General features: G+C 44.3%; 1 protein-coding gene across 1 annotated transcript in view; it reads left to right on the forward strand.

Annotated features, from left to right (window-relative positions):
- SOBP (sine oculis binding protein homolog (Drosophila)) overlaps positions 1–22,214 on the forward strand; it is a gene marked incomplete at its 5' end in the record, with an annotated part of 51,640 nt that overhangs the window by 21,204 nt on the left and 8,222 nt on the right. The window contains one exon of the mRNA XM_010085014.1: positions 12,693–14,647. Within this exon, the coding sequence (XP_010083316.1) occupies positions 12,693–14,645 (1,953 nt within the window). The remainder of the gene's footprint in view (positions 1–12,692; positions 14,648–22,214) is intronic.

The following is a 22,214-nucleotide window of genomic DNA, read 5'->3' on the forward strand; positions in this document are numbered from 1 at the left end:
TTACTAAAACAAGAGGGGCGTTAACAGAAGAAGACAAGGAAGTTTTCACACACATTAGTTCACCATATGTTTGGCTCTAGGCTGCAGTTTCAGACCTTTATAACTCCTCATTTGTTATTTTTAAGGCTAAAATCCTGGAAAACTGTGGTTTAAGATAGCTAGGGACCATAACAGTAATGGTAAATCCTACCTACTGGAGAGAGAGTAATTTTTTTTTCTTTTTTTCTTTTTCTTCTTTTTTTTCTTTTTTCCCTCTTTTCTGTTTTTCCCTTTCTCCTTTCTCCTCTCCTCTCCTCTGCTGGCTACTTGGAGGATGTACAGACTGTTGCATTTCCCATCTCTTCTTTTCCCTGGCCCTTATTTCAGTCTTACCTGCTCCGTATGGGAGCAAGAGTGATTCTAACAGTTGCTCAGAATAAGCCTCTCTCCACTGGTGATTTTGTGCTAATAGAAGGGGGAAGGGGAGCTGGGTCTGTACCAACAGGCTCTGGGTTTCAGCCAGGATCGGTGCCTCGCAGCAAGAGAAAGTAGAGGGACGCAGAATGCTTCCTCTATGCGCGGCCGAGCAATTTCCCTCTCTTGGCTTCGTCTTCTCCAGCCCTCAACTCCAGAGGAAATGGGAAAATGAGTTCCACTCTCCATGCCCAATCTGCAGGAGATGTGGCACATCTTGGTCCTGAGCTGAAACTGATGTGACACACTTTTCCTTGATCCAGGCAGAATCTGGACCAGGCCCAGGGCTGTTCTAATCAAGTGTGGTTTCCAGAGAGAGGGCTGCTCTTTAAACTGAATGTATTCTGGGACGCGGGGTGGTGCGTACCATTACCAGCGGTGAAACCAGCAATTCTCAAAGTGTGAATCACACACAGTCAAATCTGGAACAGTTTTGACTCCCTTCAAAGCTCTATAGACTAAAACCCAGCAATGCATGTCTTGGAAAGTCTTTATTTTTTTTTCATTCATTTTTACTAACGGTCAAGTCAATCTTCCCCTAATCAAGTCAATCTTTCCCTGACATTGTTTTTCCAAGTAAGCAGCTGATGCAGTCCCTCAAGGATTTTATATGTTTGGGAAAGGTGGGGAAATGTATGCGGGGGGTCTGCTTCAGGTAGACTGTGAGACCCAGCCGGTTCTGCTGCATCCCATGCTATGGCCATGTATACATTAGAGCACATAGCGTGATGGGTCCTGGCCTGTAAATGTTATTCTATTATAAAGATTAACATGTAATAATAAAGGCTGAAGATCCCTGACCTATATAGATAGGTAGGGGAAAAAATACATATATATATATATTCCAAAGCACCCAGAGACTTCTGTTCTGTGAGCTTCTTGCTTGTACAAGCATAAATCAGAAGAAATAACACAAAAATCTGTGAGAGTTATGCCACTGTAAAATAGCATAGGTGGGAGGAAGAATTGTACTTAGAACCCATCATTACAGGTAAATAAAGATTTCTCAAGGTTTCAGATTGCATTCCTACTTGCTGTTCTACAGACTAATGATATTTCAAACCTGGATTACAGTCATACTCTCTAGACCCAGTAATATTACATTTAAGTTTGAGTGGTTTAATGGCTGTTCAGTGGTGATTTTGGTCCAGGTGGAGTGGTATTGTCCTCTGGCAATGCCTTAGGCTAAAAGCATCATGTGTTAGCAAAAAACATTAACCTGCCCCTCAAACCTCCTCGTTATTACATTTATAGTCCTGTCAACCAACCTATGAGCTACTGAAAACCCAATGGAGGGGGTTTTATTGTTATTTTTATATTCTCTTGAATATTAAAAAGAAAATATATAGGAGAAAAAATACATATAAGGTATTGCTAGATATAAATTCTAGACAGATGAGCCACATGGGTTATTTTCCATCTCACAGAGTTACTTTGCTATATGACCAGAATAAAGTTCTGTTCATTAAAAAAAAGTGTGAACATGTTTATTCAGGTACTGAATAAAGAAATGAATTAATTAGAGAATATAAATCTTCATCTAGCTTCTGAAGTTATTTGCAGACGTGGTAGCATGAGATTGTCAAGGGTGAAGATTGCTCCTTTGGGGAGCTTTTGGTCACTCAGTAAGTGAGCTAGTAAAGTGCCACTTTCCTTTTTTGCCTCTTAAGTTTTCCTGTACTTAACAGCATCTCAGTTTGATAGAAGCATTTACAATGTTAATTGCTCTCAATTTCCCTTTCTTTTTCTGATTGCTAGGGCTGGATGCAGGGAGTGCTGCAAAGCGTCATGTATACAGGCTGTCTTTCCTTAGTGTGCCACTTGACAACTGCTCTGCAGAAGAAACCTACTGCTGATGTTCGGTCCTGTTCCCCTGTTCCTGCAGCCCCTTCATAGGAGCGAGGAGCTCCTGGCATGGCAGTGGTGCTGGCCCTCTCATCTGTCCCCTGAAGAGGGGCTGGCAGTGGTTCTCAGCCCAGGTCCCTGCAACATGGGCACCCCAGGGTTGGAGAAGCTGCTCTGTAGCCTCCTGTAGCTGAGCGTCTGTGTCATGGTTTAACCTTCAGCTGCATTAAAGCACCATGCAGCCGCTTGCTCACTTCCCCTGGTGAGATGGGAGAGAGAATCAGAAGAACAAAAGTGAGAAAGCTCGTGGGTTGAGATAAAGACAGTTTAATAAGTAAAGCAAAAGCCAGGTGCAAAAGCAAAGCAAAACAAGGAATTCATTTACTACTTCCCATCGGCAGGCAGGTGTTCAGCCATCTCCAGGGAAGCAGGGCTCCATCACACATAATGGTTACTTGGAAAGACAAATACTGTAAGTCCGAACATCTCCCCCTTCCTTCTTCTTCCCACCGCTTTATATGCTGTGCATGATGTCATGTATGGTATGGAATATCCCTTTAGTCAGCTGGGGTCAGCTGTCCCACCTGTGTCCCCTTCCAGCTTCTTGTGCACCCCCAGCCTGCTCGCTGGTGGGGTGATATGAGAAGCAGAAAAGGCCTTGACTCTGTGTAAGCACTGCTCAGCAATAACTAAAACATCCCTGTGTTATCAACACTGTTACCAGCACAAATCCAAAACATAGCCTCATACTAACTACTGTGAAGAAAATTAGCTTTATCCCAGCCAAAACCAGCACAATGTGGAAATGTAAACTGTGCAGAACGTTCTCCAAGGACATGAAGGTAAATGTCCTCATGGGGAAATGCATTTCCACTCTCTGAGGGAGAGGAAGGTGGGAGCACCAGAAATGTCTCCAGCTGCTAGCTTTGTTTTCTTTCTTTTGCCTTCCTGAATATTCAAAGCCAAGAGTTCTTGTCCTGTTCTCAAGGTGTTTCTCACTGCCGATGCTTTGCACATTTTTAGTGGCAGCAGTTTGAGGAGGTATGCTCATGTAAAAAAAATCTCACTGTGGCACTAACAGTTTAAGGACCATAAAACAAAACCTCCTGTGTGGGAAAGGTGTATGCTGTAGTTCACCCAGATCTGCCTGCTTGATGTAGTGTTGCTTCTGGCTGCTCAGTTTTTCCCCAGATCCTTTCAGGATCAGGGGAAGTTTGAGAACACACATCGTGGGAAGTCTTGGCTAGGAAATCGGGCGTCAGAGCTCAGGGTGACCAGTGCCCACATAACCCGAATCAAACTGCTTGCCTGACCAGCAATTACATCTGTGTGGATAGTCTGTCAAGCTGGCTTCTCCCACTGCCACCCACAGTCTAAGGGCCACGAGGACCGTGGTGCACTCAGCTGACACCACAGATCCCTACCCTGGAATTAGGCTCACCAAGAAGGAGGCTACAGACACACTTGAATGCTCTCCTGTCAGACCAGGTTAAGTCTAGAAGAGGAACTGCCTCTTGGCCTTTTCGTGAGGGTGCAGCACCATCCAAGTGCTGGGCTACTGCTTGCACGTCTGTGGCAGCCATCTGACGAGTTTGAGGCTTGATGGAAGCTGGAGAGTTGAGTTTGGGACTCAATGACTTGAGTTGGGGTCTGCTCTGCCCACAGTCTCTTGCAAGACATAGTTATGCTCAAAGGCCAGTGGACTTGCAGTGGGACAAGGTGTCTCGAGGCTTGCATTACCCTTGGAAAGGGCATTCAGTCTAAGTATTCCTTAGGCATTTCTGCAATGTGAGTCTTGATGAGACAGGTTGTTGCTGGGGACATTTAACACTTTCCCCCTCCCTCTCTTGCTTTCTCCCTCTTTTCATCTTTTGGATCATACTAATTTTGTTTAGGACTTCTGTCACTGCTGGAGTGGTGGCCTTAGCCAGTACTGAAACAGCAGTACAGATGTGCCCCGTAATCAGCTCTTGCACAGTACAAGAGTAAAAACCCCGCATTAAGGATTTAAATGTTTAAATGCCGTTATTGTCCCATTCTGTGTTATTTCAGTCAGGAAGGTTTCTTGGGAGAGGAACTTCCCTCTTGGCAAGCCCCACCTCACACTACATTCATTTTCCCTGAAGTTTCACCCACCATATTGTGGGCTTCACCATCAGTTTCAGATCCAGATTTCCTCCTGTGGTTTCAAAGCCTCAGACTGAAGTTGAAAACAGGGAGCTCAGCTGTTTATATACAAAATTAAATATATAGCCACTCTGATGAAACAAGACCCAACCTGGATTTCCACCGGGCATGAGCATAACTTACATTCGTTGCTTTTGACTAGGAACATTAGAAAGCCCCAACACAAAGAACCACAAAAGGGCTTTGGAAAGGCTATGTTTTAAATACCACAGATGACAACTGCAATGATTCAAAAAGTGAAATCAATTTATCATTAGCCATTAATTACCAAATAGCTCTATTTTCTCCTTATGCTTCATGTAGCTTAGACTTTTGCATAATTAGGATGAAAAATGGAGACAGAGTGGGTCTTGCATTTAAATGACATAAAGTCAGTATTCGGTCCTCAGAAAACAGTGGTAAAGATTTTCAGGAGAACAAGAAGTTTAGGAGGGTTACACCAGGGAAAGGAAAAGCAAGTAAGCGGGCAAGCTTTGGTCTCTTTTAAACAGAAACTTGTCACAGGACAGTTTGAAGTTGTAGGCAACTGCAGTGTTCTGTTTTGTCAACTGCTTTTGCACAAAGCTCCAAACATTGTAAAAATCTGTTTTTCTTCACACCTAGCATCGCTACAAGCTGTATTGTAACCACATTCACAGTGTGTTAGAGCCTGCCTCAGGGTTCCTTTGCAGCAGGTTTCAGCTGGAATGATTTTTTTATTATTATTTTTTATAATAATCACTCCATTCAAGTGGAACAATCATTGTAAAAAAAACATCACGAGACATCTTGGACAGAAAAATCCTGCGTACCCTGCTGCGTACCCTGCTCAGGCTGTGGCCATGCCCCGGGCTACCCAATCTCTCTCAAGAGGAAGCCTGAGCAGGTCCAGGGTGGGTGTTTTTGAGAAGGATCGGGTAGGGAAATGCGGAACACCTTGGTGAGTGATGGCAGGTTGTGCAACTTCTGGTGAGGCTGCAGCCCCTCCGTCATTTGGCACACGGTGCTGGTGGCTGAATACTTTTTGTGATAACTCAGCTAGGAAAAAAGCACAACAGCATTAGGATAAGCAAAAAAGCCTTTAAATTATGAATTTCAATTCCATTATGCTGGCTAACCTGTCAAAGGAGTTTGTCATTTGCAGTTGTCTCTGGGTGGAGTGTATTCCCCTCCTCTTCCTCACTCTGACGCTACGCATCTGAGCAGAGCATGGCCGTGTCCTTCTGCAGGTCTTCACCTGCTCGCCTTCTCAGTTGGCATGGCAGGGTGGCTGCCCTGCACTTCTTAATATTCATCTTTTTTTCTGAGTCAGAAAATGTTAAAAAGGGAACTCTAGTGTCTCACAATAGTCTTTATGTCAAACAAACTGCCGTGTGTTTGTGTGCTAACAGCTGAGCAGCACCTTCCCAGCCCAGGGGAAACTTTGCTTCCCCAGGCGCGACTCCATGGGGGGACCCCCAGGAGATGAGCAGGGCAGGGGCTGAAGAGTCGGTACAGAACTCCGAGCTGATGTTTGCAGAAGGGGTCAGTCCAACCCAGAGCTCCACTGGGGCCACAGCTTCTCTGTGCTCACAAGCATTGAATACGTTAATACTCAAGGTACAGCTCTTGCCCCAAAGTTTCTCCATGCTTGGTCATGCAGCAGGCTGCAGAGATGGGGCCGTGGGGAGGATTTAGCACTGCAGGTGGAATCTATGAGAGGATTTGTTTAGATATTACCATTACCTTTTAGGTGACCTGCTCCGAAGAGGAATCTTGATGGTGGATAAATGGAGGAAAGCAGGGAGGGAGCAGGCAGCTGCATTGGCCAACAGCCTGGAGGAGCTGGGGAAGACAGCTGAGAGAGATTTCACAGTCCTTTGCCCTGTAAAGATAGTTAGGCACATAGTCCTTCTGGACACACAGGTCTGGGTTTCCTTCCTTCAGATTGAATTTTCACTTGGTGTCCTGCTGGGAGTGCTTCACAGCCTTGCAAGGGGGCCCGGCTGGCCAGGTGCCTTGGTGTCCATGCCATGGCGGCCATCAGCTGATCTGCAAAGGGTCTGACTGAGCTGTGTGTAAGAGCAGTAGTTGTGACTCATTTGGCTGTTTACTAGGAACCTCTGTATGTGCATTTCAAGCCACTTCCTGATTTCTAGATTGCTGCCACGTCCAACATTTGGCAGGCTTCAAAAAACGTGAACCCTTGCAGAAAAACATACGGTTTGTGTGTCGGGTTCTTGCTTGGCTGGAAGGCAGGAGTGTGTGTGGGGGCGGCGGGTTGTCTTCTCACTTATGGCTTTTGGGATGGGGTGGGAGCCTCTGCCTCCACGCCTCACACATCCTGGGCAGGTGTCAGGGTTGAAAACTGCAGAGAAGGGCCTGGGACCCAGTTTGGGCTGAAAGGAAAGGCAGCCAGAGCCAGAATGGGCTATAGGAAATGTGCAGTGGTGTCTGTGAAGCCAGAACATATGCCTGAGCAGGTATGAAGTGACAGAAGTTGTATACCACAGTGGGAAAAGGGAGTTGAAACTACCCAGCAGAGTTGAATACATGGATTTTATGTCAGGAAGTGAGGCTTTGGCAATCTTCAGTCCTGTGTTTCGACATCCTTGGTAAGAGCCTGGTCCTCAGGATGTGAAGCAGCCCTCCCTTGTGCAAGGTGTCCCACAACGGTGTTCTCCTGAGCGAGGAGAGGACCTTTGTTAGTCACCCTCTGGTTCTGGAAAAGCTGAAATGGGACTGTCTTTGCCCTGGTGACCCCTTTCTGCTCTCTTGCTAAGCTTTACCAGGGAGCTGATATTAGTTTGAAACACTGTGTATAAGGCACAGGCTCTCCCTCATTGCAGCGGTGGTGTTTGCACGTTACTCATTCCTGGTTTCTCTTGGGCTGTTGTAAATACCTCCGCAGACAGATTTTAGCAAATGTATTTCTTAACGAAGTAGTGTCTGATACTAGATTATCGTTCAGAGGTTAGTGGTGGACTGCACTAATGGATGAAGTTAGTGCCTGTGTTTGACAGCTGATTAAAGTATTAACTACCCTGTACCTAAAGCCCAAGTGTGGCCCTTGCAAGTGCAGCAGGATGCCTGTGTTGTTCCCATGGGACAACCTCATGACCATGTCTGGAGACTCCGCTTTGGACAGTTCTATCAAAATAAAGATACAGGTGCCAACAGGAACAGCTTTTTTTCCCCTCTTTGTATTAGAGAAATCTGAGCATTACAGGATCTCTCAGTCCTGGCTTCCTTGGTGTTCCCATATCGGGTGCGAGTAGTATTTCTGCTGATGCAGTGTCTTCTGAGTCGTCTCCTGGTGTAGATTGCTGCATGTTTCACAAGAAAGCGGATGAATGATATCAAGTCATTGAGCTTATAAGTAGTACACTGGCAACACGCCACTAAAATAAAAATACATTACATGTACTGAAGGAAATGTTCATTCTGTTGTTTAGCATTGGACATGCCCCAGTTAGGTAAATTTAATCTTCTTGAGGGTTGCTGCATTACAGCTGAATGAGATAGGCAGTTATCTTATTACTGATCTTTCTGCCATTCAGCGTTTGTGGGGTTTGTGTTCTGGTATTTGTGGTGCGAAGTGTGCTTGCTCAAGAGCGGCATTATGAGTATTTTCCAAGGGAGATGAAGGCATGTAGGGGATCTGTTATCACCTTGCAAGGTCTGAGCATTTATCTCAGAAATGTTCACACTCCTCATCAGTCACACCGCTACTGTTCCTACCTCCTTTTGGGTAGAAACATACAAAATGGTTGCTTCACTTATGTTTGTTAGGAAATGTCTGAAATTCAGCCTTGCAGCATTTATTTTCTTCCTGTGGATTCCTTTTGTTAGCTTGTGCTATGGGATTTTCTGCCTTGGTTCCTTCCAAAATCCCCAGCCGTGCCTCTGCTCCTGTTGAGGTCAAGGGCAAGACTCCCACTGGCTCCAGGGTAAGCAGAGGCCGGTGATAAGCCTCAGACCCAAAGCCGATTGACTGCATTAAAGAGGAGTCTCTCCCTTGTTTTCCACGGGTGCTGGGTCAGGCCCTCCAAACGTGATCCTGCAGCATTAACTCTTGTGACTAAACCTGCTGAATCTTGGGGAGCTGGTCCCGTGCGTAAGCGCTACCAAATCCCATGTCCAGTGCACTCTGCGACAGTTTAATTCTCTCTTGGTTGTATGGTGAAGGGAAAGGATGAGGCAGGAGAAGGGAAGCAAAAGGAATAAATGAACAGAGATATTTTGAGCTGTCTGAGAAGAGCAACGATGTTCTGTACGAAATGCAAGTCCTTAAATAAATAAGCTGTGTGTTTTGCAGATAAGAAAATGTTATTTTACTGAACAGAAAGATATATATGTTTCACCTATCACATCTGAACTAATCAGTGTGGGCTTTTAGAAGAAGTCTGTAATTACTCTGAGCACGTCATTAGTTATATGTAAAATGAATGATATTGCTCCGTTTTATTACCTCTAGTGATATAGCCATTTGTATCATAAATTCATTGACCTCATCTTAAATGATCAATCGTGTAAGACAGACTTGATTCATTAATTCTTAAGTGACATTTTTTCTCCTCCAGTAATTTCCTCCTCATTGTAGGAACTGTTTTTCTGCCTTTCAGTGTGGTATTGTAAGGTGTCATATTACCTGCGTATGACATGCACATCTTATACTTGTATCTTAATGAAGCAGCGTAGACCGATTGCTTATGTAAATGGATGGAAAGAAAGAAAGAAAGAAAGAAAGAAAGAAGGAAAGAAAATAACCAAATACATGGATGTAGTAGATAGACATTTCTCACTGACATTAACTTCAACACTTAGAGATGTTGCATAGCATCAATGAGATAATTATTAGATATTTGGTCCATCCAGGATGTTCAGAGGAATAGAGTTGCTGTCTTTAATTTCTGTGGCTTTAATTAATTTTATCTAGTGTTAAAATATACAGAACAGTCTGTGATCAATATGTGAGTGAGGCAGGCAGACTGCAGAGTTTCTTGTACCTCAGTGAATTATTGAAAATAGGAGAAATCAGTAGAGAATTTCTAAGCAGGATTTCTAAATATTTTACCAAGGAAGGGAAAATATTTGTTTAGCTCAGAGTGACATAGGGACCACTTGAGATAAACAAATCAATACAGCAATAACACAGTAAAGCATTTCAGTGAATTTTTCAACTGATAACTAATAAAATTAAATTATTAGAAAAGACGCTACAAGTTTTTTGGGGGACTGTATTTTTCTTTCGGTTTGTTCAATTAAAGTCACTGAGGGGGCTCTTCCTCGGAAGATGAGGAAGCTGGGTTTACTCTCTCGTATTTCTCAGGTGCTTCTTTGGCAGCAGGCTTACAAGTTGATTTCCTTCCTTTGCCAAAGGAAGGGCAAGTCTTAACTGCACCATCCCAGGACTAAATTACGGAAGGAGCTGCATCTGAAGTCCAGCCCCATCCCTTACAGCAGCCGCCTCTGGGGCTAGTTTCCTCCTTGTCTTTCCCCTGCAAGCACTGTTTTTGTGGATGATGGGCTGAAGTGGGCTTCATCCTGCCCCAGCCTGCCCCAGGAGCTGACTGGGAGCTCCTGGTACCTCTTCGTGCAGCTCTTGAGGTACATGTGGAGACCCTCTGCCTCTTTGCACAGCCCCTGGGAAAAGAGCATACCCCTGCAAGTGGCAGAAGGAGCACAGTGGTGTACATCGTGATTCCACACATGCAAAATAGCATTTTGTGGCTACAGCAGTGAGCTCTCGATCAAAAATGACTTTAAGTTAAATTCAGCAGCTTTCCTGAGTTAAATAGTACCTTATTAACTTGCGGTCTAGACTCACAAATTCCCCTTTTGTCTGCTTGGAAAACAGTGGCAAGCCAGAAAATTTCAGGAGGTAAATTATGTTTCCATCAGATGTTCCTGTGCTGACTTGCCAGGTGGGTGGCAAAACCCATACCCCTGCCAAATACCCGGGATGGTTCAGTGCCCACTGCTAATGTGTTTGCACTATTTACGGCGAGGGGTTGCCCAGCTCCGGTGGCTATCTGCGATGGCCCCCGAGCCTTCCTGTGGGGAGTAGAGATAGAGCCGATGCCTTGTAAAACCCAAGAGCCCTTGGAAGTGGGGGTGCCCCCGCTTTGCCCTGCTTGCTGCACTCCTGCTTCCCATCCGCCCATGCCTGATGGGGATGCATGCACCGTGGCAGCGGAGGAATCTATCTCGACCCTTCTGTGTGTTTGACAGCATTTTTGTCTGTGTTTTTTAGTGCAGTGTGTTTTCAATGCAGGGCTGGACTTGTCTGTAACACACTGGGAAATTTTCTTCCTTGCATGGGGCATCATGCTGGACACACACCCATCGTAATGCCACATGCATCGAGCAGCACCAGCACCCCCTCTGCTTTATCTCACGTGGCACTGCGTCTGTAGGCCCAAGCTAAAAATCCTGCCCTGCATTCACAAACTTCAGGGGTGACTTAATAGCTGCTACTTCTCAAGTAATTATTTAGTTTGATTTAAATGTTGGGATAAAAAATTCATGGTAGAGTGAGAGGGAGTGTGAACGGGGTGGGGAGGCAGGAGAGGGAATCAAATAGCAACCTGACTGGATAACCAAAAGGTTGCAGAGTTAAAATAAATGGGCTAATAGCCATAGCATATAGTGTGTGTATGTGTGTGTGTGTATATATATATTAAAGATATATTACTGAAAACTCAAAAATGTCACCACTGTTTATATTAAAGGAAAGCTGAGAGTTAAATGAGATGGGTAATCAGATGCCCGACATATGTTGTTTTGAATTGTTTATATGGCCAATAGTTATTAAAATTAATTATCCTTTTAATGCAGTCTTTTCACAATCATATTATTTTTTTTTTTTCTACAAAAGATATAGTCATTTCAAAACAAAGCTACTATGGGCTATTTGGAAAAGGCAGAACAAACAATACCAGGATGTATTCTGACATGGTCATAGGCTCAACATGCTGATAGAAAGCACCAAAAATCTTTGTCGGCGGAGTATTTTGAGAACTCATGTAAATGACAAAAATGGGTTTTTTGTGTGTGTAAAATTCTGTCAAAAAAGTAAGGCACTGAAAAATCTGACATCTGTTTATCTGTTTATAGCTATGGCAAGATTACTCATATTAATTCTTGTTTAAAATGCCATATGAAGGAAAGGCATTTGTGCAAACAAGAGTCATATTTGAATTGTAGATCATGTCTTCACCATCTGTGAGAGCTGTTGGTGTTGCAAAATTAATGTGTTAATGAAATCACAATAATTTCTCTGAAGTAATGGATTCTGAAGCCTAGAATGACTATTTTTTGAACTTTGGTGTCTAGTGGTTTACAACTGGGAAAACCTTTCACAGCTTAATTAGTTCTGCAGCCTTACTTTAAAAAAAATTGGCTGTGCCTTCACCACACTAATAGTAACAAGAAAGGGATTAAATGGAAAGCAGAGGAACAAACCAAAAATGAGCCTGCAGTGCAAACTTTTTGCCGTAGTATTTGAAAAGTTGCTAAATAGGCCCTTGCTTGCCAAGAAGTTTTAGTCAAAGTGACTCGTACACAAGAGTGGGCAAACTGCTCAGAAAATAATTCCAGCCTGCTGAAACATCACGAATTGGGACTATTCAAACCTTACACGACTGTCTTGACTGTTTCCAAGTTTCTCCCTGGAATGAAGGGCAAAGGATGAATGATGCTTTTTGCTTCCTGATGTCATTTTAAAATACCACACCCTTTCCAACTTACTATTTGGTGCCCTTAATAGAATACTAAATGTTACACTGTGCTGCAGTTTAGCAGAAATGGTTTGCATTCATTTCCAGCAACTTTCTGAGTCCTTTTATCATCCTCCTTGTGTAGTATGGCATCTCAGATGACACAGATGTGATTAGCTTACCACTGAGGAGTAATCACAGCCATACTCATACGGATTTTGTATACTTACATATGTATGTTACGACAGTTTATGCCAGCTGAGGATTCTTCTCTGTGGTATGGGTTTAAGATACATAGTGTATTGTATAAGGTAAAATGGAGATAATGGGAGCCAGAAAAGGGAGTGGCATTCAATTTACCAATATTTTTGAGAAAAAAAAAAAAAAAGCATAGTTTTCACAAATGTAACTTTTTTTCTGACAGAAAAATAATGTATTTAGAAAGCAACTGAAAAATTACTTTTAAGATAACATTATGAAGAAAAGATTGCTTTTCTTACCTGATTTGATTTTGTTACTGTGTTGTAGGTATGTGACTGGTGTAAGCACATAAGACACACAAAAGAGTATCTGGATTTTGGGGACGGGGAAAGAAGGCTTCAGTTCTGCAGTGCAAAATGTCTCAATCAGTACAAAATGGACATTTTCTACAAAGAGACACAGGCCAATCTTCCAGCTGGACTGTGCAGTACATTACATCCTCCAGTTGAAAATAAAGCAGAAGGCACTGGGGTGCAGCTGCTGACTCCAGATTCTTGGAATATACCGCTAGCAGATGCTCGGAGAAAAGCCCCATCCCCAGCGTCTGCAGCTGGCCAAATTCAAGGTCCTGGACCATCAGCATCTACCACTGCCTCTCCGTCTGACACTGCCAACTGCTCTGTCACTAAAATCCCCACGCCAGTTCCCAAACCTATTCCCATCAATGAGAATCCAAATATTCCACCAGTTTCTGTCCAGCCACCTGCTAGCCTTGTGCCTCCAATTGGTGTCCCACCTCGCAGTCCTCCCATGGTGATGACAAACCGTGGGCCAGTTCCTCTGCCCATATTCATGGAACAGCAAATTATGCAGCAAATCCGTCCACCATTTATTCGTGGGCCGCCTCACCATGCCTCAAATCCTAACAGCCCTCTGTCAAATCCAATGATTCCTGGAATCGGTCCTCCACCAGGTGGTCCCAGAAATATGGGTCCCACCTCTAGCCCCATGCACAGGCCAATGCTTTCCCCTCATATCCATCCCCCCACGACACCTACCATGCCTGGGAATCCTCCCGGCTTGTTGCCGCCTCCCCCTCCCGGAGCTCCTTTGCCCAGTCTTCCCTTTCCCCCTGTCAGCATGATGCCAAATGGTCCTATGCCTATGCCACAGATGATGAACTTTGGATTGCCATCCCTTGCCCCACTGGTGCCACCCCCAACTCTACTAGTGCCATATCCTGTCATTGTCCCCTTGCCCGTCCCCATCCCCATTCCCATCCCCATCCCTCACATCAACGACTCCAAACCCCCCAATGGCTTCTCCAGCAACGGTGAAAGCTTCATTCCGAGTACCTCCAGCGAGACGCCTGGGGCAAAGCCAACCAATAGCTCTTCATCCCCTCGAGAGTCAAAGCAAGGATCATCTAAGTCCTCTGACTCGTCACCGAGCTGCTCAGGCCAGTCCCTAAATCAAGCTCAAATGCTTCAGGAGCACAGTAAAAATGAAGTTGTTGACTTGACTGTCAGACCTAGTAGTCCAGTGAACAGTAAATTCAGTTTCTCCAGTGTGCTACAGGGTCCACAGGACGGTGTCATAGACCTAACAGTAGGCCACCGGTCTAGGCTGCACAATGTTATCCACAGGGCTTTACATGCCCAAGTGAAAGTTGAACGTGAACCTAACAGTGTTGTAAATTTGGCTTTTGGTAGCTCAGACAAAAGGAACTGCAGTGACTGCAGGGACAACTGCAGCCCAATTGACTCAAAAACATTACCGTGCAGTGATGGAGTTCACTGCTGTCCTGTCTCCTTGGCCTCTGGCACACCAGGACTGGAAGCTGGTGCAGCGGTGTGCAACGTCATTGTGAATGGCACGAAGAGCACAGAGGGTTCCAAGAACCCAGAGCCACCCCAGGAGCTGAAAAAGCCCCAGCCCCCAGAGGAACTGACAGTGAGCGAGCTGGAGTCCGTTAAGGAAAACAACTGCGCATCAAACTGCCACCTTGAGGGAGATGCTGGCAAGAAAACCGGGGAAGAGCCCCTTGCTGGGGGAGACAAACAGGACCCGAACCTTAACAATCCAGCAGATGAGGACCATGCATATGCTTTGCGGATGCTGCCCAAGACAGGTTGCGTGATCCAGCCTGTGCCAAAACCAGCAGAAAAGACTGCTATCGCGCCGTGCATTATCTCAACGCCAATACTCAGCACAGGGCCAGAGGATCTGGAGCCACCATTGAAAAGGAGGTGTCTCCGAATTCGAAATCAGAATAAGTAAAGGTTTGTGTAATCACTACTGCCTTCTGTGTGAATAGAATATTTTCAGGTATGGGGTCAAACTCGTGTGGATGTAGCCTTTGTGAGACAAAAAGATACAGATTCCGATTTATCAGCATTTTCAGAAAACTACTGCTATTTAAGTTTCAATATTGTTCTTTGTGTTGTATTGCATCTGTACTTGTCCGTACTTCATCCATCAGCAGCCTCATTACACTTATTATTCGTGTATGCTCACAGAACATTTCATGATGGTGCTGACTGTGAAGTTATTGTGCTGTATATGTCAAAGTCAGTGTTTTTCTGCCTAGGATATGGTTTAGGTCTGGGCCATGGTATCTGCTTACTTATTCCAACTGAGTTACACAGCAACTCAAGCCTTCATGATGATGACTGAAATTGCCCTACAGCATAGCACAGAGCGGGATGACCCAGCTTCTTCCTGCTAGGTCACATCCAATTGATATACCAAATGGTCATCTCCAGCCATCTTACTTTGGTCTGCCTCCAGACTGCACCCTGGCTTTCAGCTGGGCTGTTCTCTGGGGAATGAACCTCCTCTCCCTGAGCTTTCCTTCCTTGGGTGTCAGTGCTTAGGGACTGCCTGCTGTTTGGGACATGCCCATGGTAGCTTATCTCAGCAAGACCTGTGCCATGGGGCTTTACTCTCTTACCTGAGGTATCTCCCTTTGGTACAAGTCTTCCACCTTAGAAAAGCAGCTGAGGTTTCCCCCAGCCCTGTGGTTAGTGTATGTGTGTGTTTCTGGTAGGGCTGCAAAGCAAGACAGAGATGTGGGTAAGTCACAGAATCATAGAATCGTAGAGTCCACCAACAACCGTGGCTTGTCCAAGGACAATGCTCCAGAGGCAGAAACCCTGCACCCTTCATTCCCTATTTCCAGCCTACTGAATCCCTCTGATAAAACAGCACCTTTGTAAAACTGTTAATTTAACATACGTCTGTTGCTTCAAACCTGTGAGCAAGAAACAAATGTAATTGCATTTCTTTAGATTCACAAGCATGGAGAGCTTCTTTCAGGAAAAGGGAAAATGGTGGGTGTTGCAAGAAATCTGTTCAGCAGTAAAATACTGACGGCTTGCTGGATGTGCCTTGGTGACATGCCAGGTTTCATTACAATCCATGGAATATTCTGTAGCCTCCAGTAAATCCCTGTCCCTTGTAGCACAAATAGTGACTGCAGCGGTGCTTGGCACCTACAGCCGTAGATAGCAGCACACGCTGTGGAATCTGGGCCATTGCAATATCTCCCTGCTCCATCAGTGCGGGCTGACTGCACCATCAAAGATACTGCAGGATAGTCAGGACTCCCATTTTATTTGTTAACGCCGCATTCCTTGTGCTGGCTGCAGTGCCGGAAATGTTACTTCCCTTGATCACAAACAGTATTTATTTACTTTCTTCGTTGGAACAGAACCATTATTCTTTGTTCTTGGCATGTGCTGACACATTTAAAAGATACATGTGTAAGAACAGAGGACAACTATAACTTTTGTGGACTAATAACCAACATATACAATAACTCAGAAGTCAAATGAATATTTAAAATCTTGTACACTCCTAGGTCCTGCTAGTGGGGATCCCCCTACCCACCCCTGAGGTATGGATGGATTATACATCCCTCTCAGCAGCGAGATCTTTATTGCAAACCCCAATGTGCCACCTTTGGAGCTTGAAAGATTATCTCTTCATAAATGTACACATGCTTTTACCTACATGTAGTGATTTGATCTGTTCGACTGTATCCCTTTTATTTAATTTTAGGAGAGCGGTGGTTAACCCTTCCTTTCCCACCTTGTTCAAGCTCCCCATAGCTGTGGTTTGTTTCAAGCCAATGTTAACAGAAATGCACATTTGTGTGCTGACACAATAGTCAAAGATGAGCTGGTGCTTAGCATATATTTATGTTTGCGTGGACCATCCAGGCTGCAGTAATGCCACCTCTCTGAGGTCCCAATCCCAGAGGAGTTTAGTACTATTCAGAGCCAGAGCCTTAAAACCTCAGAGAGAGTTCTGGCTTCCCTGAGTTGTGTATTTCTGCCTGTTGACATGATTATACATGACATCACGGATAGTATTTGACAGAGAAAGTGGGCAAACTGAACAAGCTGCATTGAAAAGACAAGAAGGATGCTTTATCACTCAGTTATTGTCCTCAGCTCTTTGTATTCTCTGAATGTCAATAACTGTCACTGTGGTTATCCTTGGGAATAACCATTTTCCCATTCACCAAGAGCTTTATATATTCCTTTGTTTCAGCATAAGGGTTATCTTACAGGAAAGTTTTTAGGTTGTCAGGCGAGATTAATCTGACCCAATATAGACATCTGGAATGAAGACACAGCTGAGCTAATTGTCTAAACTCTCTTTAAAATCAACCTAGAGAAGCAGGCACTTCAAAGAGACAGCTGAGTTCATCCTGAAGTTGACAACTAAGACAGCTCAGACAAATTGTGCCCTCAGAGTGCCTATTTCTGCCTACTGTCAAGGAAACTTAGGGTGACTGGCACAGACATAGATGTCCCCATAGACACTGAAAGTTAAAAAGCCCAGCCTAGGTGTCTGCTGTGCCTCTGGGGTTTGTGCAATAGCATAGCATGGCATGGTGATGGTTATTAGTCAGCCTGTGTTCGTCCCTTCCTTTCAACACAAAAATAAAAGAAGTAGCCTCTATGCAGAAGAGATGTGAGACCAGGATCCCTGTGTGCTTCAAGGGAAAAATACTCTGCAGATATAAGTAGCACGATAACCATCTCATTCCAGTGGGTACCTCAGTGAAATGTGTATGGGTTTTGAGCCTCTCAAGGCATGCACAAGCGATTTGTGCAGCTCTGATGACTGATTTGATGTGAGGACTCTGGTTTCATGCAGAGCCCTCCTTTTGCTAGTGCTGGTCATAACCAGTCTGGGGAGCAAGGAGGCTGCTTAGATTTCTGGCCTCCCAGCAGTCTGTCTGTGAGGACTGTGCAGGGCTCAGAGCCTGCCCATGTCTGTACAGAGCCTGCCCGTGTCTGTACAGAGGGGATGAGCCAGGGGAGCAGAGCATCGGTGCAGCTTATTGCACCGCAGCCCTGACCTCCGCCGTGCCCATGAGTTCCTCCTGCCCAGGCCTAGGAAAAGGTGGAGGTAAAACCCCTCCTTTAGCAGTCTGCAGGGAGGATCCCTCACGGGAGACTCCCAGCTTCATAGAAATTCTAATAAAATACAAAGAGGGTAGGAACTGCACTAATAATTGTGTTGACTTGAGTACTTGGAGGTTTGTATTGCTTGCACTGGCCATGCTAGCCTGGGAGAAGAAAAAGTCCAGAGAATTGTCTTTTTCTGTCTTGCTCCCCACCTACCCTAATTGGAAAATCTGAACGTATTGCCCTAATGTGCAACTTTTCCTGGATTTTATTTCCCGTCAAATTGTATAAAAAGAAGGAAATTAGCCAAATATTTTTATGCTAGAGTTCTGGACAGACAGATTGAATTTGTGTAATAGCAACATGGACTCTCTAAAAAGGAATCAATGCAAGCGTGACCTTTTCAGGCAAGGCGCCAAACTCTGGATTATTTAATTTACCAATTACTTGATTATTGGAAGTGCTAATCAGCAACATAATCCTTGATGTTAAAGTTTAGTCTCGCCATCAGGATGTGGACTGTCAAGCTGTTCTAGCTTGATGCAACTTGAAGAACCAGGAAAAGGTGTCTCAGTGCCAAAGTCCTACTATGATAAAGGAGTGAAGCTAGGAAGAATATTCTGTTGAGTGTTATTTTTTCAAGATTGAGCAATGCGAGCTTCTAAAATTAGCAGTGTTAGTGTTGCCTGCCTACATGCTTTATGTCCAAGCGGGATCAGTTTTAACCCTCCAGTTTTGGTGTCAAGGTTTCCTAAAGCAAATAAATGAAAACACTAAGGTCTGCTTGGATTTAACGTGATAGTTATGGTAAACTAAATTAGAAAATTAAGTGGCAGATGCTAAACTCTCAACTAGCTTCTGTGTGTGTGCAAGTGTGTGTGTTGACTAAACCTATGTTGGGGGCAGAGGGTAAGAAAAGGAAGGAGCTTTTCTCCTTGTGTTAGCAGAATTTCTCTCAGAAGTAATGGAAATAGTAGGAGTATGGCCACCTACAGAGCCAACCTGTATGTCCTGGGGTCAGCCTGTGCTGAGTTATAGGCCCAAACTTCCAGCTGTCTAGTCCATACATTGTAGTTGTAAAAATATACACCATGCAGAATGCTCTAGTTCAGAGTAAAAGTAATATATATCCCACTGTGAGTTCCCCTGCCCATAATGGTCCAGCACAAGATTTCCTGCTCTGGTCAGGATTCCTGAGGCAAGGGGCATAGCTATTAACCTCCCTTTCTGCCTTAAGGGTTTTTATCACTCCCCTGTCACTGTACCATCTATCTACCATCATCTTACCCAGTCCTGCTTGCTATGATCCAGACAGAATTTGACCTTAAAGGTATAATTGAAAACAAATTTTCTATATTTAAACACATTTTTATGCTAGTTATCTTCATTGACACAGTACTATGGGCCAGAGCCTTCGTTAATGTTAACTGGGTGTAGTTCCACTGATGCTAAACTTATTTAAATCAGCAGAGTAACTGGATTCATACACTTAACACCTAGTCTTCTGGTTCAAAAGTTTTCCTTCACCTGGCTTCTTATGAGCCTACAGAAATTTTCCATTTATCCAAAGGGGGAGAGGAGAGACTGTTAACACCACAAAGCCTTAAACACATTTTCTTGGAACTGAAGCTTTGCCCTTGAGAGCTGCCTGGCACTAGGAGTGTGATCTTACATTGCAAAATTGCATGTGTAGCTTCTCAGATATATTAAATCAGAAAAACTATTTCCCAGGAAAAAAAAAAAAAAAAGGAAGAAAAAAGAAAGCTTCTCAAGATGGTGAAGTATAAAATGACATACTTCCAGGGTAGCTTTCAGCTCCCACATCTTGCTGCTGGGGTGTGGGAGCGCTAACTTCCGTCTCGGTGGCAGTAAATAGCAGGCTCGTGGTACGCTGCCGTAGATCACTGCACGCTCTTTGAATCAAAGGAACCGATGGGTTCCTCCTGCTTTTCTATAAAACCTCCTAGAGCATATGTTTCAAATATGAAATCTGATTCTTGAACCCAATTTAGAAAATAACTACACCTGGTCCGATAGGCAAAGGTAGTGAGCATCTAGGGCTGCTGGCAAACAAAACATGGGGCCAGGACTTCAGCCGGCAAAAAATGCCATAGCTCAATTGACAGACCCACAGAAATTTGCAGAGCCTGCAGCTCCTGGAGGCTGTAGCTTACCTGACAGCTCCTAGGACCTGGAACCACTGACTTCAGAGATCATTTTGGTCCTTACTTGCCCTTACTAGTTTTAATTGTCTTGCGAAATTAAAATTACTTGAAGTGAAGTAAGCATCTTATCCTTGCCATTCCTTAAGCTGGTACAACCCACACTCATATTGAAAAAACAAGTTACTCATAATTCTTTGCCAGGCTTTAAAGACTGACCAGGCACTTTCATACATACAAGGCCTAATGCTCCTCTTTTTTAAGTTGGTACAAAGCAGATTTGTCTGCATTCAAAAGTGTTAAGTGTAAAATGGGCACAGGGGGAGACTGTAGCTCTCCATCAGTCTGTTCTTGAGCTGTCAAGCTACCAAAGTCACAGGGCACAGGGAAAGTTTATGGGGTAAAAAAGCACAACTCTTGATTCAATACAGAGTCCCTAACAACAAAGACCACAGTCAAACAGACAGGCACCCTTGTGAAAACATCATCTGAGACAACAATTGCCTTTACATTCAGAGGCTGAGATCCTGGACAGAATGTGTCTGATTGCAGCTGAAATCTGATAAGGAGCTAAGCACCTAATAGCCTTTGGGAAGCTTGACCCTGAAACAACCATGGCCAACTTCAGTGCGGAGCAGTGAGCTCTGAACAGCTGTGGGGATCTTATAAGTTATTAGGAGCAATACCTGAAAGTGGGTCAGGAAGCAGCAAAACTCTTTTGAGGACTGTGTTTGTGAAAAAAGTTGGGCATAATCAAGCAGTGAGCAATAGATTTTAAGATAAAATTAAATTCTGGTTAAAAAAACCATGGGACATTCAAGCGAAGCAGAAGCAAAGCTGTTTGAGCAAGAAATCAGGAGGAAATCAGACTGTGACAAGCAAGCTTTTCTGAAGCACTTTTTGCTTGCAGATTACATGCTGAGTTTCTCCCTGTCCATTTTTAGGTCCCACAGAGCAAAGCAGGCAAGTTAAGCACATTCCTGGGTGCCTCCATCAGTCGAAGCCTCACAGCTGAGGCCTACTAATCATTACCTTATTTACATCATTTTGATAATGAACTGCATTTCACTCCCGGGACCAGAGGTTGTGTTTGGAAGCATGTGTGATCATCTCGTGAGAGCCATGAATCGAAGTAACCTCTGACATTTTGCAGAACCCTCAACTATTCAACATTCACGTCTACTGTGAAAATTGCAGCTAATTAAATATCTGGGCTTGGTCCTGTGCAGAACTGTGCGCACTCAGCGCTTGGTGCCTCTAATGCAAGTTGAAGGCCCTCGGCATGTTACAGACTGAGGTCCTGCCTCTGACTCATTTGCATGGCTTTACTTCCCCAGACACCATTTTGGTATTTGAAAAGAATGGTATTCCTGTACAACATGTGTCTCAATTTGTAACGATATCCTCCCTGCAGCTGGCTTGCTTTTCCAAGTGTTTCTGAAACATTACCGTCTTAAATACGAGCCAACCTACAATAACAAATTATCTAGAGGCAAAGAGGCTGAACTGCGTTTGTCGAGAGGATGGCCCCCGCTCTCTGCTGCACTCCGTCTTCCAGTCCCAGTTTCGGACTTTCAGGCTGTATAATGTAAACGTCTTCAATGGAAGCACACATTTCCCCCCCCCCCAGGAAAAAAAAAAAAAATAGGGGGTTTAGGGATTGGGTAGTGCAGAGTGAAATAAGTCTAGAGTTCCAACCTCTCTGGAAAGATCTGCATCCCGTCATTGTCTGATTGATATTGAAACCTATGGTTAGAGCAATTTTCAGCTATTCATTTGGAGCCCACGTGGTTAAATGTAAAACTTAGTGTTGCCTGCTTATGCTCCAAATATTTATAAGCTTTCATGAACCACTTGTGCTGCCACTTCTAAGTTGCTTGTCCAAAAGGAGGGGAAAAAAAACCCTTTCCCACAGGAATTCTCCAATTGAGAGATGCTTGAATACTAGTGTAAAAGAAAAGATACATGATGAAGTCAATGAAAATTTGAATTCTGACCCTACCTTTCAAAGTACAATGCCAGTTCTGTTTTATCTGAAGCAGTTTACCAATTATTGATGAATTGTTTATCTTGGTGGTAAAAATATTGTTCCTGTTTTCTTGGGGTGGGTAGAGGAAGTGGGAAATAGAGAAAATCTAAAACAATGGTTGGGCCCAATGCATGTTGCTCAGTGGCCAGCAGTGCTGGGGACAAGAGAGATGCCCTGAAGTGCCTGGCGCTGCATTGAGGTCTGTTGGGTCTCACCCACTTGTTCCTTTCGTGTT

This window comes from Pterocles gutturalis, unplaced genomic scaffold (assembly GCF_000699245.1).
Source record: "Pterocles gutturalis isolate BGI_N339 unplaced genomic scaffold, ASM69924v1 scaffold25515, whole genome shotgun sequence".
Classification (NCBI taxonomy): Eukaryota; Metazoa; Chordata; class Aves; order Pterocliformes; family Pteroclidae; genus Pterocles; species Pterocles gutturalis.